Source organism: Canis lupus, chromosome 4, assembly GCF_048164855.1.
Source record: "Canis lupus baileyi chromosome 4, mCanLup2.hap1, whole genome shotgun sequence".
Lineage (NCBI taxonomy): Eukaryota > Metazoa > Chordata > Mammalia > Carnivora > Canidae > Canis > Canis lupus.
This window is the reverse complement of record NC_132841.1, coordinates 3,860,226-3,872,425: the sequence shown is the minus strand read 5'-3', so window position 1 is coordinate 3,872,425 and position 12,200 is coordinate 3,860,226. Positions and strand designations below refer to the sequence as shown.

Genomic DNA, 12,200 nt, shown 5'->3' with positions numbered 1-12,200 from the left:
ATTTTGAATCCACACATGCCTTACAGGTGTTGCTCTGGGAGTAGAGGATTTTGGATGCTCTCTTCACTGCTGTGTTTTTGTAGCAGTCATTACCTGGCATTTTCCAAGGCAGTTATATCTCCTGCTAAACATTACCTTGCCTTCTTGCTTAAAGATTATGACTTTCTGTAGTTTTCTTAAACACACGAGGGCTGAAGCTCACCTTAAAGCCTCTCTACAGGGATCACAGAGATGGGCCTTCCCTTTAATGCAGATTTGCTCCTGTTTTTATTTATCAATGAAGGCCTTTCCATACTGATTAAGGGCATAGAGTTTCTCTATCATATGAATTTCTTAATGTGAATAAAGTTTAGCCTTCTGGCTGGTATCTTCCCCATAATCCTTATATCATACACTCTTTCCCCCTATATGGACTCTCTGGTATCTGTATAGGTATGTGTTCTGGCTGAGGGCTCTTCCATATTCACTGAATTTATAGGCTTTCTCTCCACTATGAAGTCTCTGATGTTATCTAGGGACAGCATATATGCATTAAAGGCTTTATGCAGAAATGACATTCTTAATGTTTTTATACTAGTGTAAATTTAAAAATGTATTTTTTTAGGGCTGATGATGACTGAAGGCTCTTTTACCAAGAATATAGTCAGAGGGCATCCCCCTGTCTGAGCTTCTGGGTGGTCATAAAGGATAAATCTGTGGCTGAAGGCTCTTCTGCATTTATTTTATTTACAAATTTTCTCTGTAGTGTGACCATTTTATTTTTGTCCAGTGTACAACTACAATTTCTACAATAGTAGCTTTCTGGATTTTTTTTTCATGTAATTTGTCAGCAAATCCTGCCACTTCTACCTTGATAGTATATTATGTTCAAATTGCGGTGTCTCAGAACCCAGAAATGGGCCCTCAACTCCATGGTCAACTAATATTCGACAAAGCAGGAGAGAATATCCACTGGAAAAAGGACAGTCTCTTCAATAAATGGTGCTGGGAAAATTGGCCAGCCATGTACAGGAGAATGAAACTAGACCATTCTGTTACACATACACAAAGATAAACTCAAAATGGATGAAAGATCTAAACGTGAGACAAGAATCCATCAAAATCCTAGAGGAGAACACAGGCAACACCCTTTCTGAACTTGGCCACAGCAACTTCTTGCAAGATACATCTACAAAGGCAAGAGAAACAAAAGCGAAAATGAATTATTGGGACTTAATCAAGAAAAAAAGCTCTGCACAGCAAAGAAACAGTCAACAAAACTAAAAGACAACCTACAGAATGGGAAAAGATATTTGCAAATGACCTATCAGATGAAGGGCTAATATCCAAGATCTATAAAGAACTTATTAAACTCAACAGCATGGAAACAACCCAATCATGAAGTGGACAAAAGACATGAATAGAAATTTCACAGAGGAAGACATAGACATGGCCAAAAAGCACATGAGAAAATGTTCCGCATCACTTGCCATCAGGGAAACACAAATCAAAACCACAATGAGATACCACCTCACCCCAGTGAGAATGGGGAAAATTAACAAGGCAGGAAATAACCAATGTTGGAGAGGATGTGGAGAAAGGGGAGCCTTCTTGCACTGTTGGTGGGAATGTGAACTGGTATAGCCCCTCTGGAAAACTGTGTGGAGGTTCCTCAAAGCATAAAAATAGAACTATCCTATGACCCAGCAATTGCACTGCTGGAGATTTACCTCAAAGATACAGAAGCAGTGAAGCAGCAGGACACCTGCACCCCATTGTTTATAGCAGCAATGTCCACTATAGGCAAACTGTGGAAGGAGCGTCAGTGTCCATCAAAAGTTGAATGGATAAAGAAGATGTGGTCTGTTTTTCCATTGGGATATTACTAGCCATTAGAAACGACAAATACCCACCATTTGCTTCAACATGGATAGAATTGGAGAGTATTATGCTGAGTGAAGTAAGTCAGTTGGAGAAGGACAAGCATTATATGGTCTCATTCATTTGGGGAATATAAAAAATAGTGAAAGGGGATAAAGGGGAAAGGAGAGAAAATGAGTGGGAAATATCAGTGAGGGTGACAGAACATGAGAGAATCCTAACTCTGGGAAACGAACAAGGGGTGGTGGAAAGGGAGGTGGGCTTGGGGTTGGGGTGACTGGGTGACGGGCACTGAGGGGGGCACTTGACGGGATGAGCACTGGGTGTTATGCTATATGTTGGCAAATCGAACTCCATTTAAAAAATATACAAAAAAAAAACCCACAACAAATTGTGGTGTCTGTAATAGGTTCTCAATAAACAGGTGATCTGTGCTTTGCATGCTTATGATTAGGCACAATTTCAGTTGGCACAGTTTGGTTAAATGGCACGAGTACCCTGAACATAATGGTTCAAATTTCATTTTTCATAATATATTAACTGTGAGTAACTACATAAAGCACAGATTTCACTTCTAGCTCTTTAGTTTATGAATCACCATCAGATACCTAGCAGATGTTCATCATGATCAGTGACCAATCACAACACTACTTTCAAAGTCTCTGGTGATTGGTCACTGCGTCTCTGTTCTTCATGTTCCACATAGACACACCTGTGTGGTTGTATCAGTTACCTGCTTGTCTACGTGTGTTTGAGGCTTGGGGCATTTCACAAACACATGGGTAAGTGGGAATTAGCTAACAAAAAGGAAAGTGCAGTAAAGAAACAAAAAGTAGGGATGCTGGAAATGAAATTCTGATTGAATATAAGTGGAGTCATGGAAGCAGTGTTTGTGTGTGGGAGTGTGGTCACAGTTGCCACTTGAGAAACTGTAGATGTGCAGCCAGAGGGACCCAGTGAAGGCGACTTTATCTGCATAAATGAGGAACATGGTTTTGAAAAAGAGGATGGAGATGTCCCAAAGGAGGTCACGCTGGCTAAGAAAAATCACATTAAAAAAACTCTGAAAATGCTGGAGAATTATCCAAATGCAGGAATACGACAATTGCCAAGACATGGAGGGAGGTGCTCCTTCCATAAGGCAAGTTACATAATGAGAAGCTTAAGGAAAGCCCCATTCAGACTGCTCTTGATAAGTGTTTTACAAAGAACAAAAACACCTTAATTCTCATTTTTTAAAAAAGATTTTATTTATTTATTCATGACAGAGAGAGAGAGAGAGGCAGAGACACAGGCAGAGGGAGAGCAGGCTCCACGCAGGGAGCCCAATGTGGGACTCTATCCCACGTCTCCAGGATCACGCCCTGGGCTGAAGGCAGGCGCTAAAGTGCTGGGCCACTGGGGCTGCCCTAATTCTCAATGTTTTTAATGTTTCAGACTATAGGGGACTAAATCTTTTACTTTTTTTTTTTTTTTCATTTCTTGGTGCTTTTTTTAATGAAATTTTTATTTTTTATTTTTTTATATTGCTTTTTTATTCAAAATTAAAATTTAAATGAACTTTGCATAAATGCCAGGTAAGTTAATATTTCTCTACAAATTTAGAAACAGAAATCTACTCCATTCTTACCAATCCTTTTTCATTCTTTTGGCCAGTCATTCTGGCCAAAAAAATATATATATAGTTCCTGGTTATAGTATTTTTGTGTATTTTAAGACTAATTCTTTGCTAGTAGATTTACTTTTATAACTGATAGAGTTTTTAATGTTTGGACAAAATTTTTTTAAGGTCATGAAACAATTTTAAACAATTTTGCTAAAGATTGCTTTACACAGTCATTTTTATGATTATTCTAATGTGCAAACTGAGGACAGTCTATTGTTTAAATAAATGAATATAAACTCAGTGCAAGACCAAAAATATGGGCCTCTTTTTTTCAGTTGTCTTAATTCATTTATTCTGATCACCACGTATTTGCTGTAAGAAAAACAAATAGTAGAGATAACATTTTTATTTGGCAAATTGCCAGAAAAGCGAAATACGATTATGATGATGACATCAGAGGAAATGAACTTGTGACAATTTGCCACTGTTCCTGGAATATAGGAGGCACTCAATGAATCCAGTGCATATCTAGAATTGGCTAGAAGTAACCTGCTTTAGGTCACTGCTTCCTCCTTGCCTCCCTGCAGTGTGGATTTAGTATAACATCCTATTCCCTCAATAGAAGCCAAAGATCTGACCCTAGACTCAAGGCCTTTCATGATCTGGCCTCTCCCATTGCTGCCCACCATCCTCTCTCTGACGTCAGGGCATCCTCTGTTTCCTTGAACATGATGGATGCTCTCCTGCCTTGGGCACTTTCATTGGCCATCCCTCAACCTGCAGTGTATGTTCTTCTTCCCGGCTTTAAGTCTTTGCTCAAAAGTCATCCCTTCAATGAGATCTGATAATTCTATTCTTAATTTCAAACTCACCACCTGCCCCCCACCCACCAGCATTCCTGATCCTCCTTATATTGTTCTTTTTTTTCCCATAGAACTTTTTGCCTTTAACGTAATTTACAAAAATATTGTGCTTTGTTTCTTGTCCCTCTTCCCCTACCAGAACATAAGCCTAATGAGTTCAGGGATCTCTGATTTATATGGTGATTTATCTTAAGTGCTTAGGACGTATCCTATTATGTATTATATACTCAGTAAATATTTATTAAATGATAAATGAATGTCTGAAAGGAACCATTGATGTCATTTGATAATTATTTCCCATGTTGTGTCTGCCTTGGGCTCACGTCATGATCTGAGGGTCCTGGGATCAAGCCCCACGTCGGGCTCCCTGCTCAGCAGAGAGTCTGCTTCTCCATCTCCCTCTGCCCCCCACTCCGCTCATGCTCTCTTACTCTCTCTCACACACATACTCTGTCTCTCTTGAATAAATAAATAAAATCTTAAAAAAAAAAGACAACTAAGAGAGAAAACAAGTTATAGAAGGTTTAGATCTGCATAAACATTTCAAAAGACAAACATTGTAACCATCTAAGAAAAGTATCTGATGTGATTCGAGGGAATTTTTAATGACCCGAGTTATGAAGAATATTTCTTGACTTTTCAAGAGGACAGTATGTTTGTTATCAAAGTTCTATTATGTTTCTGGGGAAATGAGAGACTTACTGCCTTTTCCCCCAAAGCAATCCCACTGGGTTTTATATTGATGCTACAGATACTTACAATATATTAAAATTTGTCACAAATATAATAGGATCAGCAATTTTTCCTCAAATACTGTCCTATTTCCTGGCTGAATATAACCAGAAAATCACTTAATGGGATTGTATAACGCTAACTTTAATTGGAAAGGTAGGGTCTTACTTTGGCAGTTCTAAAGAGCAACTCCGTTTGTCAGCGTGGCAACACATATTTATGAGCAATCATAAAGTGGATTAAGATAATCATTTATCGAGTATATTTGCCCAGTGCAATGTTAGACACTGTAATTTAATAATGTCATTATGCATTCATTTATGTAAACTGAAGGACTATAGTGGTAAAGAAGCACAAAACAAAGGGACTGATGCAGCCTGGTGGGTCAGGGAAGGCTCAGGAATAACTCAGGAATGGATGCCTAAGTTAGGATTTCAATGATGAATATGTCTTACTAGAGGGGAGGATAAAGAGCTTAGTAGCATGTGCAAACTCCTGTAGGAACACAGGAATGAAGGAAGATTGGTTGCAGGAAATACTGGGTTGGTGCTCTTCTATGTGGGGGTTTGTAGACTAAAGGAGTATTTAGGTCTTTTTCCTTAGAGCAATGGGAAGTCATTAAAAGATTTTAAGCCAGGAAACATTTCAGTCAGGTGAAGGTGAAGCACCATTGGAAGAGAGTTTGCAGTGCAGAAAACTATTTAGTGGGTTTTTGAAGATAATAACCAAGAGATGATGGTAGTTGGTGTGGTGAGGAATTGATGGGTTTTAAATTGCTGGATTTGGAATAGAATCCTTAGGACTTGGTGATTGTAAGCTGGATATCACTCTCACTTTAAGCGCTGTTTATCTTCATGAAGTTCACAAAGTTTCTCCTAGAATATTTATCTTTTACAATTTATTATTTTGTTCAAAATTTGTAAAAGGAAAAAAAAGACTAGTATTTTTTTATTTCTTCCAATTTGTTTTACATAAAATGGGCAGTGGTGTAAGTTCAAGTGATTCCAGGAACAGCAAGATACTAGTATCTTATTAATCTGGTCATTCACAGTTAATTAATGGACTTTTAAATTAAAAAAAAAAGTGAAAAGAATGGAGGCAGAATGTACTTTTGTAGCATTTTGGTTATGGAATAGGATTTCTTGTGAGTTGAATCAAAATTTGTTGCCCTAGGCACTAGACATAAGACATGGGGAGTCAAAACAAGGAATACGAAAAGGTAAGTATTTAAGGCTGATTTTAGTTTTTATGGGCTAAGGTGGGAAAAGTGATGGCCATTGTGTGCATTTTGGCATCCTGGCACACCAATGGTACATGCAATTAAAATGTGAAGACTGGAAATGAGAGTTAGGAGCCTGGACCCCAGGCCAGGTGGCAAAGGCTAACTCAAAAGCCTTAAAACCCAAGAGATAGCCTTTAACTACAGCCTTATTATCCTGTTACCTTAACAGTGTTAAGTCTCTGGATTCCCATCAGTATGAGGCTGTGCTTATTAGTCTTAGCTCTTAGAATAGAGAAGAAACTTCATGTATGGGTGTGTATACCCATATCCTTATACACACATGTGTATGCTGACAAAAGCCAGATTTACTGCACATAGGTTAAAATAAATTTAAAAAACTACTTATCGAGACTTCTCGAATGCATTGTCAGTAGACTCTGAAACCACAGTGGTGCTGAGAAAAATTATGCTTCGAGATGAATGATCGGTTAATTAAAGGGAACTGGCAGGTATTTATGAATTGGTGTTTCGTCCATCAATGCTCAGTATATTTTACTTTGCCAGAATGGAACCCTCTGCTTACTGAAATATAAAATAAGAACAGCTCCCAGGTAAACTAGAAAAAGCCTCATGTCATGCCAAGTTCTATCATTCACAGTTGAATCATGAATGTTGCAGTTATAGCCTCCTTCCTTGGTGGTGTGGCAGAGCTCTCTTGAGCTTAATGTTGCTTCATGGCCAGGGTGAAGGCTCTAGATTAAAAGGAAACTTTGTACAAGTGAGTTAGTTTCATAGTCTTGGTAGCTCAGTATATTATTTATACTGGCTTCCTTCCGTAATGTGGTTGGTATGGACCACATATTAATGAGCATCTCCACATGTGAGCTCATTTCTGGTTCTGTCCAAAATATTTGAACTTATTTTAATATTCAGCTGTTATTGATGACGTCCAAGCTCTTTTAAGAGACTGCTCACATGTCTTCTGGGATCCATACCCTTTCTGGGACCCATTTGGGATTCTAGTTCCTCAGATCCACTGGTTTGAAATGTAGAATCAGCGTGCCCAAGTGCAACAGAACCAGAATCTGCATTTCAGCAATACCCACAGGTGAAAGGATGCATGTTAAAGATTGAGAGGTACTTTTCTAGATAACAAATATAGTTAAAAAAATCAGTTGAGCCTCTAGAAGCAGTCTGGGGCTGAGGATTTTTAGGTTCAGATAAAGTAGGTTGATCGATCAGTTCCTAAAATATGTATGATCAGCCCTCTCTATGATCAACAAGTTGCCTTGAGCCTCATTGTCCTCATCTATATAAATGTGGATCATCTTTATGTCATGAGATGCTGTGAAGAATAAATCAGTTAATGGCAGGGCTGACATACACTATACTACTTGGTAAATATGATGTACCTCCTCTTCTTTTGGGACTTCCTATTATTCTTGTCTGTCCTGTACCTTTCTATTTTCTCTTCTTCTCATTCTCAAACTGTCTTTAATGAGTCCATTAAAGTAATTATTTACTAAATGGTATTTAGATGGTCTCCAACATCCAGAGGAGCCCATTTTACCCAAGAGTACAGTTTCCATGCTAGACTTAGTTCCAGAGGGTGAGTGAGACAAGATAGTAAAAGACTGTGGGGACTTGGTAAGGCATTGAGCACATCAGCACAAATCAGTTCTTTGTTATTATACTGCGTATTTGGAAGACAAAATATATCTTTGATTTTGCCGATTATATAAGCAACAACACACTGCATTATTTTTGTTATAGCCATGCTGAGCATGAATTAATATTCAGATATACTTATTATATGAAAATAATGCTTTTTTTTAGCAGATGACTTTTTAAATATAACAATCGAATGTTCACTGGAAATTAATGAGCACCTGGAGGAATAGTTGGGAGGTGATTATTAAAAGATTGAACTTCGCCTGTGACTGGTACTCTAAGCCAGCTATTAGGTGTTGCTGCACTATACAGGAAATAAAGCAAATACATAGGATTATAAAGGTTTTAAATGCAAATTGGAGCTGTACTTTTCCATTTGATACAGCATATTCTTTGGGTTAATCCAAAAGACTTTTTTCCTTTTGAATTTTTAATCACGTCTCATTATCCCTCCTCTGTTCTTCCATGAAGAGGGTCTTTTAGGATATACTTGCTTGTCTCTTTCCTCTCCAATTCTGATTAAATAGGTCAGTGTATATATTTGTTCTTTCACTTCTTTGTGAAGTGTCCTGTTTCTTTGCATTTGGAATGTCAAAATACAGGTGGTTAGACTTTTTAGGCAGTTGCTACTTAGAATTTGTTCCATTGAAATATTTTTGACAGTGTTAGCTCCTATTTATTGTCTGTTTAGCGTCCTTTGCATGTCAGTTCCTGTGTGACTCATTTATCTTATCATCTTAGAGATTCAGTACTTGTCTAGGGTCTTCTAACCTGTGGATGGCAGAGCTGGAATGGCAATCCAGCTATTGCTGATTCTCAAGTCTATGCTTTTTGCAATCTTCATGCTGTCTACACAGAGTCCTCTTACTTATCGTCTCTTCCCTTGTATAACTTGCTTAGTTAGTTGGAAACCAGTGTGGATTTCACAAGACTGAACTGGCAAATCATCTCTCTGAATGTTTTTAAGCAACCGAGTGTCATTTCAAATGTGGAGGAGTGGCCAAGTGTGGATGAATGGAGATGGTTTTTTGGGTCTATTTGATTGCAGATGTTCTGTTATTGACCTGTTCCTGTGCTGGTTTTGGATCAGTGTGTGTGTGCCTGCTGTTGGAACCTTTGCTCTTTTTGATGATACTTGATGTCAGGCAGTTACTCGGTAATTCTGATGATTAAACCCGTGTGTGAGAGTGCTAACATGGAGATTCTATATTTTACTGTACCTTGTGTGGATTGCCTCTGGGGACCAGTAATGATAGTGAGAAAACTGTTGACTGCCTGAATGGCAATCACCTCTTTCACCCCTCCTTCCACTCAGTTACCTTTTTTACAGAAAAAAGTTCTCGAGGGATTGAGACTGTTTTTTTTTTTTTTTTGAAAGTTGTTACATTTTTCTCTGATTTTTTAATATGCACTAAAATAATAGTCTTGTAGATCTGATACAGGCTGTCTAGTTTTGTCAGAGCTCACTTTTTATTTTTCTCCCCCTCTGCAGGATGATGAAGTGGTTCTGCAGTGTACCGCAACCATCCACAAAGAACAACAGAAGCTGTGTTTGGCAGCAGAAGGCTTTGGCAACAGACTTTGTTTCTTGGAGTCCACTTCAAATTCCAAGGTGGGATAAAGCCTTTTGAGGTTATTCAAATATTTGGGTTTTATGGGTGGTATTGAAGTTACTTTGGGCACTCTGTTATTGTCCATGGAATAGATAAATTAAAGGGGATGTGGAAAATGTGCTTACCATTCATTAAGAAAATTTCTAGTTGAGCCACCATTTTTTTAAAGATTTTATTTATTAGAGAGAGAGAGAGAGAGAGAGAGAGAGAGAGAGAAAGCACTTATGCAAGAGCAGGGAGAGGCAAAGGGAGAGGGAGAAGCAAACTCTTGGCTGAGCAGGCAGCTCGATCTGGGGGCTTGATCCTAGGACCTGGGATCATGACCTGAGCTTCATGAAGGCAGACGCTTAACCGACTGAGCCACCCACGTGCCCCCCAAGTCCATACTTGTTGCAAGTAGGTCAGATGAGATTGTTGACAAGAATTAGACAAAGCCTTTGCACCCATGGTGTTTCTATTCTAGTGTAAATGTAAACAAGTGAATAAACGGTGTTATTTTAGAACTAAGGACTATGGAGAAAACAGAGTAATAGGGTGTAGAATGATGGGACAAGGACTCACTCTTTCACAAAGGGCATTTGGGGACAGCTTTCTGAGACAGTGACATTTGAGCAATCTGGAATGAATTGAGTGAGCAGTGCTGAGTACTCTGGGACATTTTAAAGAGAAGCCAGGTAATACAGAGGCCTCTAGTTAGGAAGAGGAGATCTCAACCAGGCCTAGTCATCAAAGGCCTTCCAGGCCAAAGCCGGAAGTTGAGGTTTCTCTCTAAGATGAAGGGAGATCATTAGAGCAGGAGAGTGGTGCAATTTGACTTAGATGTGGCAAAGATCATCTTGGCTCTTATGTGATTGGAGGATGTTGAGAGAGCAAGCATGGAAGTAAGGAATTGGAAGTCTGGATGGGAGCTGCTGGTTCTTTGGAATAGAGTGATGGTAGGGAATTGGGGGGGATTGAGAACATGCCTTGGGGATATACACGATATGCTGAAAGCTCAGACTGGAATAAAGGAAAGAGGAAAACTTCTCACGGATAGCAAGTCAACTGGAAACCAGTCAATGTAGTTATCTTTTGTGAAATATTTATTGGTCTACAGAGTTCTTTGATAGTCTCATATGGCTGTTGCAGTAAGAGTATGCATAATTCTCACTGTCAAATTCACTTGACAGGGGACTTGGGGACTTAACAGAGGCCAGCTACTATGCCTAAAATGCTTAATGTGACTCGAAGCCATGATGTTAGCAATGGTTTTTCACATTTATACCTTGGCCTTTTGGCTTCAGATCCCCCGATCCTTTCCTTTATACCACAGTATTTCTTTGGTTAGTCTGTGAAACAATACTAAGCAATGTATACATATGATTCATTTATTATACTAATTCAATGCCAAGTAACATGATTAACATTGTAATAGAGGGTGGCAAAACATTATGCATTTTATAGCCCTGCTTAGATTTATTTGTAATTCGACAAGTGTTTATTGAGCATTCTGTTTGTACAAATTATTGTGATAGGTGTCGGTTGTGAAAAGTAGTCTTCTTAAGAAGAAAACGTTAAGCATTTTAACATTTAGCACATTCCTTGTGGTTTCTGATATTCTTTAGTGGCCTGAATCAGGCACACTATTTAGCTAGCTGTTTTTTTTTTTTTTTAGATTTTAATATTCATTCATGATATATATATATAATGAGAGGGGGGGGAGGGGTGGAGTGCAGAGGTAGAAACAGGCTCCATGCAGGTAGCCCGATGTGGGACTTGATCCCAGGACTCCAGGATCATGCCCTGGGCTGAAGGCAGTTGCTAGACCACCGAGCCACCCGGGAATCCCAGCTAGCTGGTTTTTGATTTTCACATTATGTTGAATGCTCTACTGGCTATTGTTCTCTTGTTCCTTTAATGTAAGAGGTGGTTTCCAATACAAAGAATGAATGCTCCTGATTTGTAGTAGGCACATCATGTGGCAATCAAGACACTGATTAGGGCGAGACATCCATTTAAGCTAGTTACTTCCAAGAAGGGATACTCTTGGTTCTTGTTGTTAGCTGATGATGATCTAGGGAATTTTGACCACTTTTGTTGTCATCCTATTTTATTCTTTTCTAGTCTTTGAAAATTTGCATATAGGATGAGATACTGAGATTGTTTATTAAGCATAGAATCAATAGCAGTTGAAGTCCAGTAAACCTATTGAACTTTTTTTTGTAAGTTCTTTTTTTTTTTTTTTTTTAATTTATTTATGATAGTCACAGAGAGAGAGAGAGAGAGAGAGAGGCAGAGACATAGGCAGAGGGAGAAGCAGGCTCCATGCACCGGGAGCCCGATGTGGGATTCGATCCCGGGTCTCCAGGATCGCGCCCTGGGCCAAAGGCAGGCGCCAAACCGCTGTGCCACCCAGGGATCCCTTTTTTTGTAAGTTCTTACAACCTAAGTATACTCTTACTTGAAAACCCCCTACTATGTCATTTCCTTTTTTGTATTTCCATTTGCCTTTGTCTCTGTGCTAGATATCCTTCCTGTACGTCTCTGCTGGCTGAAATGCAGCTTGCCCTTCAAAGCCTATTTCAAACATGAGCCCCTCTTCTGGGTTGCTTTTTTCCCAAGTTCCCGGTGTCCTATTATCTGCAGTTCTTAAG

General features: G+C 38.9%; 1 protein-coding gene across 1 annotated transcript in view; it reads left to right on the top strand.

Moving 5' to 3' along the window:
- Positions 1-12,200, top strand: part of RYR2 (ryanodine receptor 2) — a 753,550-nt gene that overhangs the window by 182,219 nt on the left and 559,131 nt on the right. Inside the window, exon 3 of the mRNA XM_072822940.1 lies at positions 9,447-9,566. Within this exon, the coding sequence (XP_072679041.1) occupies positions 9,447-9,566 (120 nt within the window). The remainder of the gene's footprint in view (positions 1-9,446; positions 9,567-12,200) is intronic.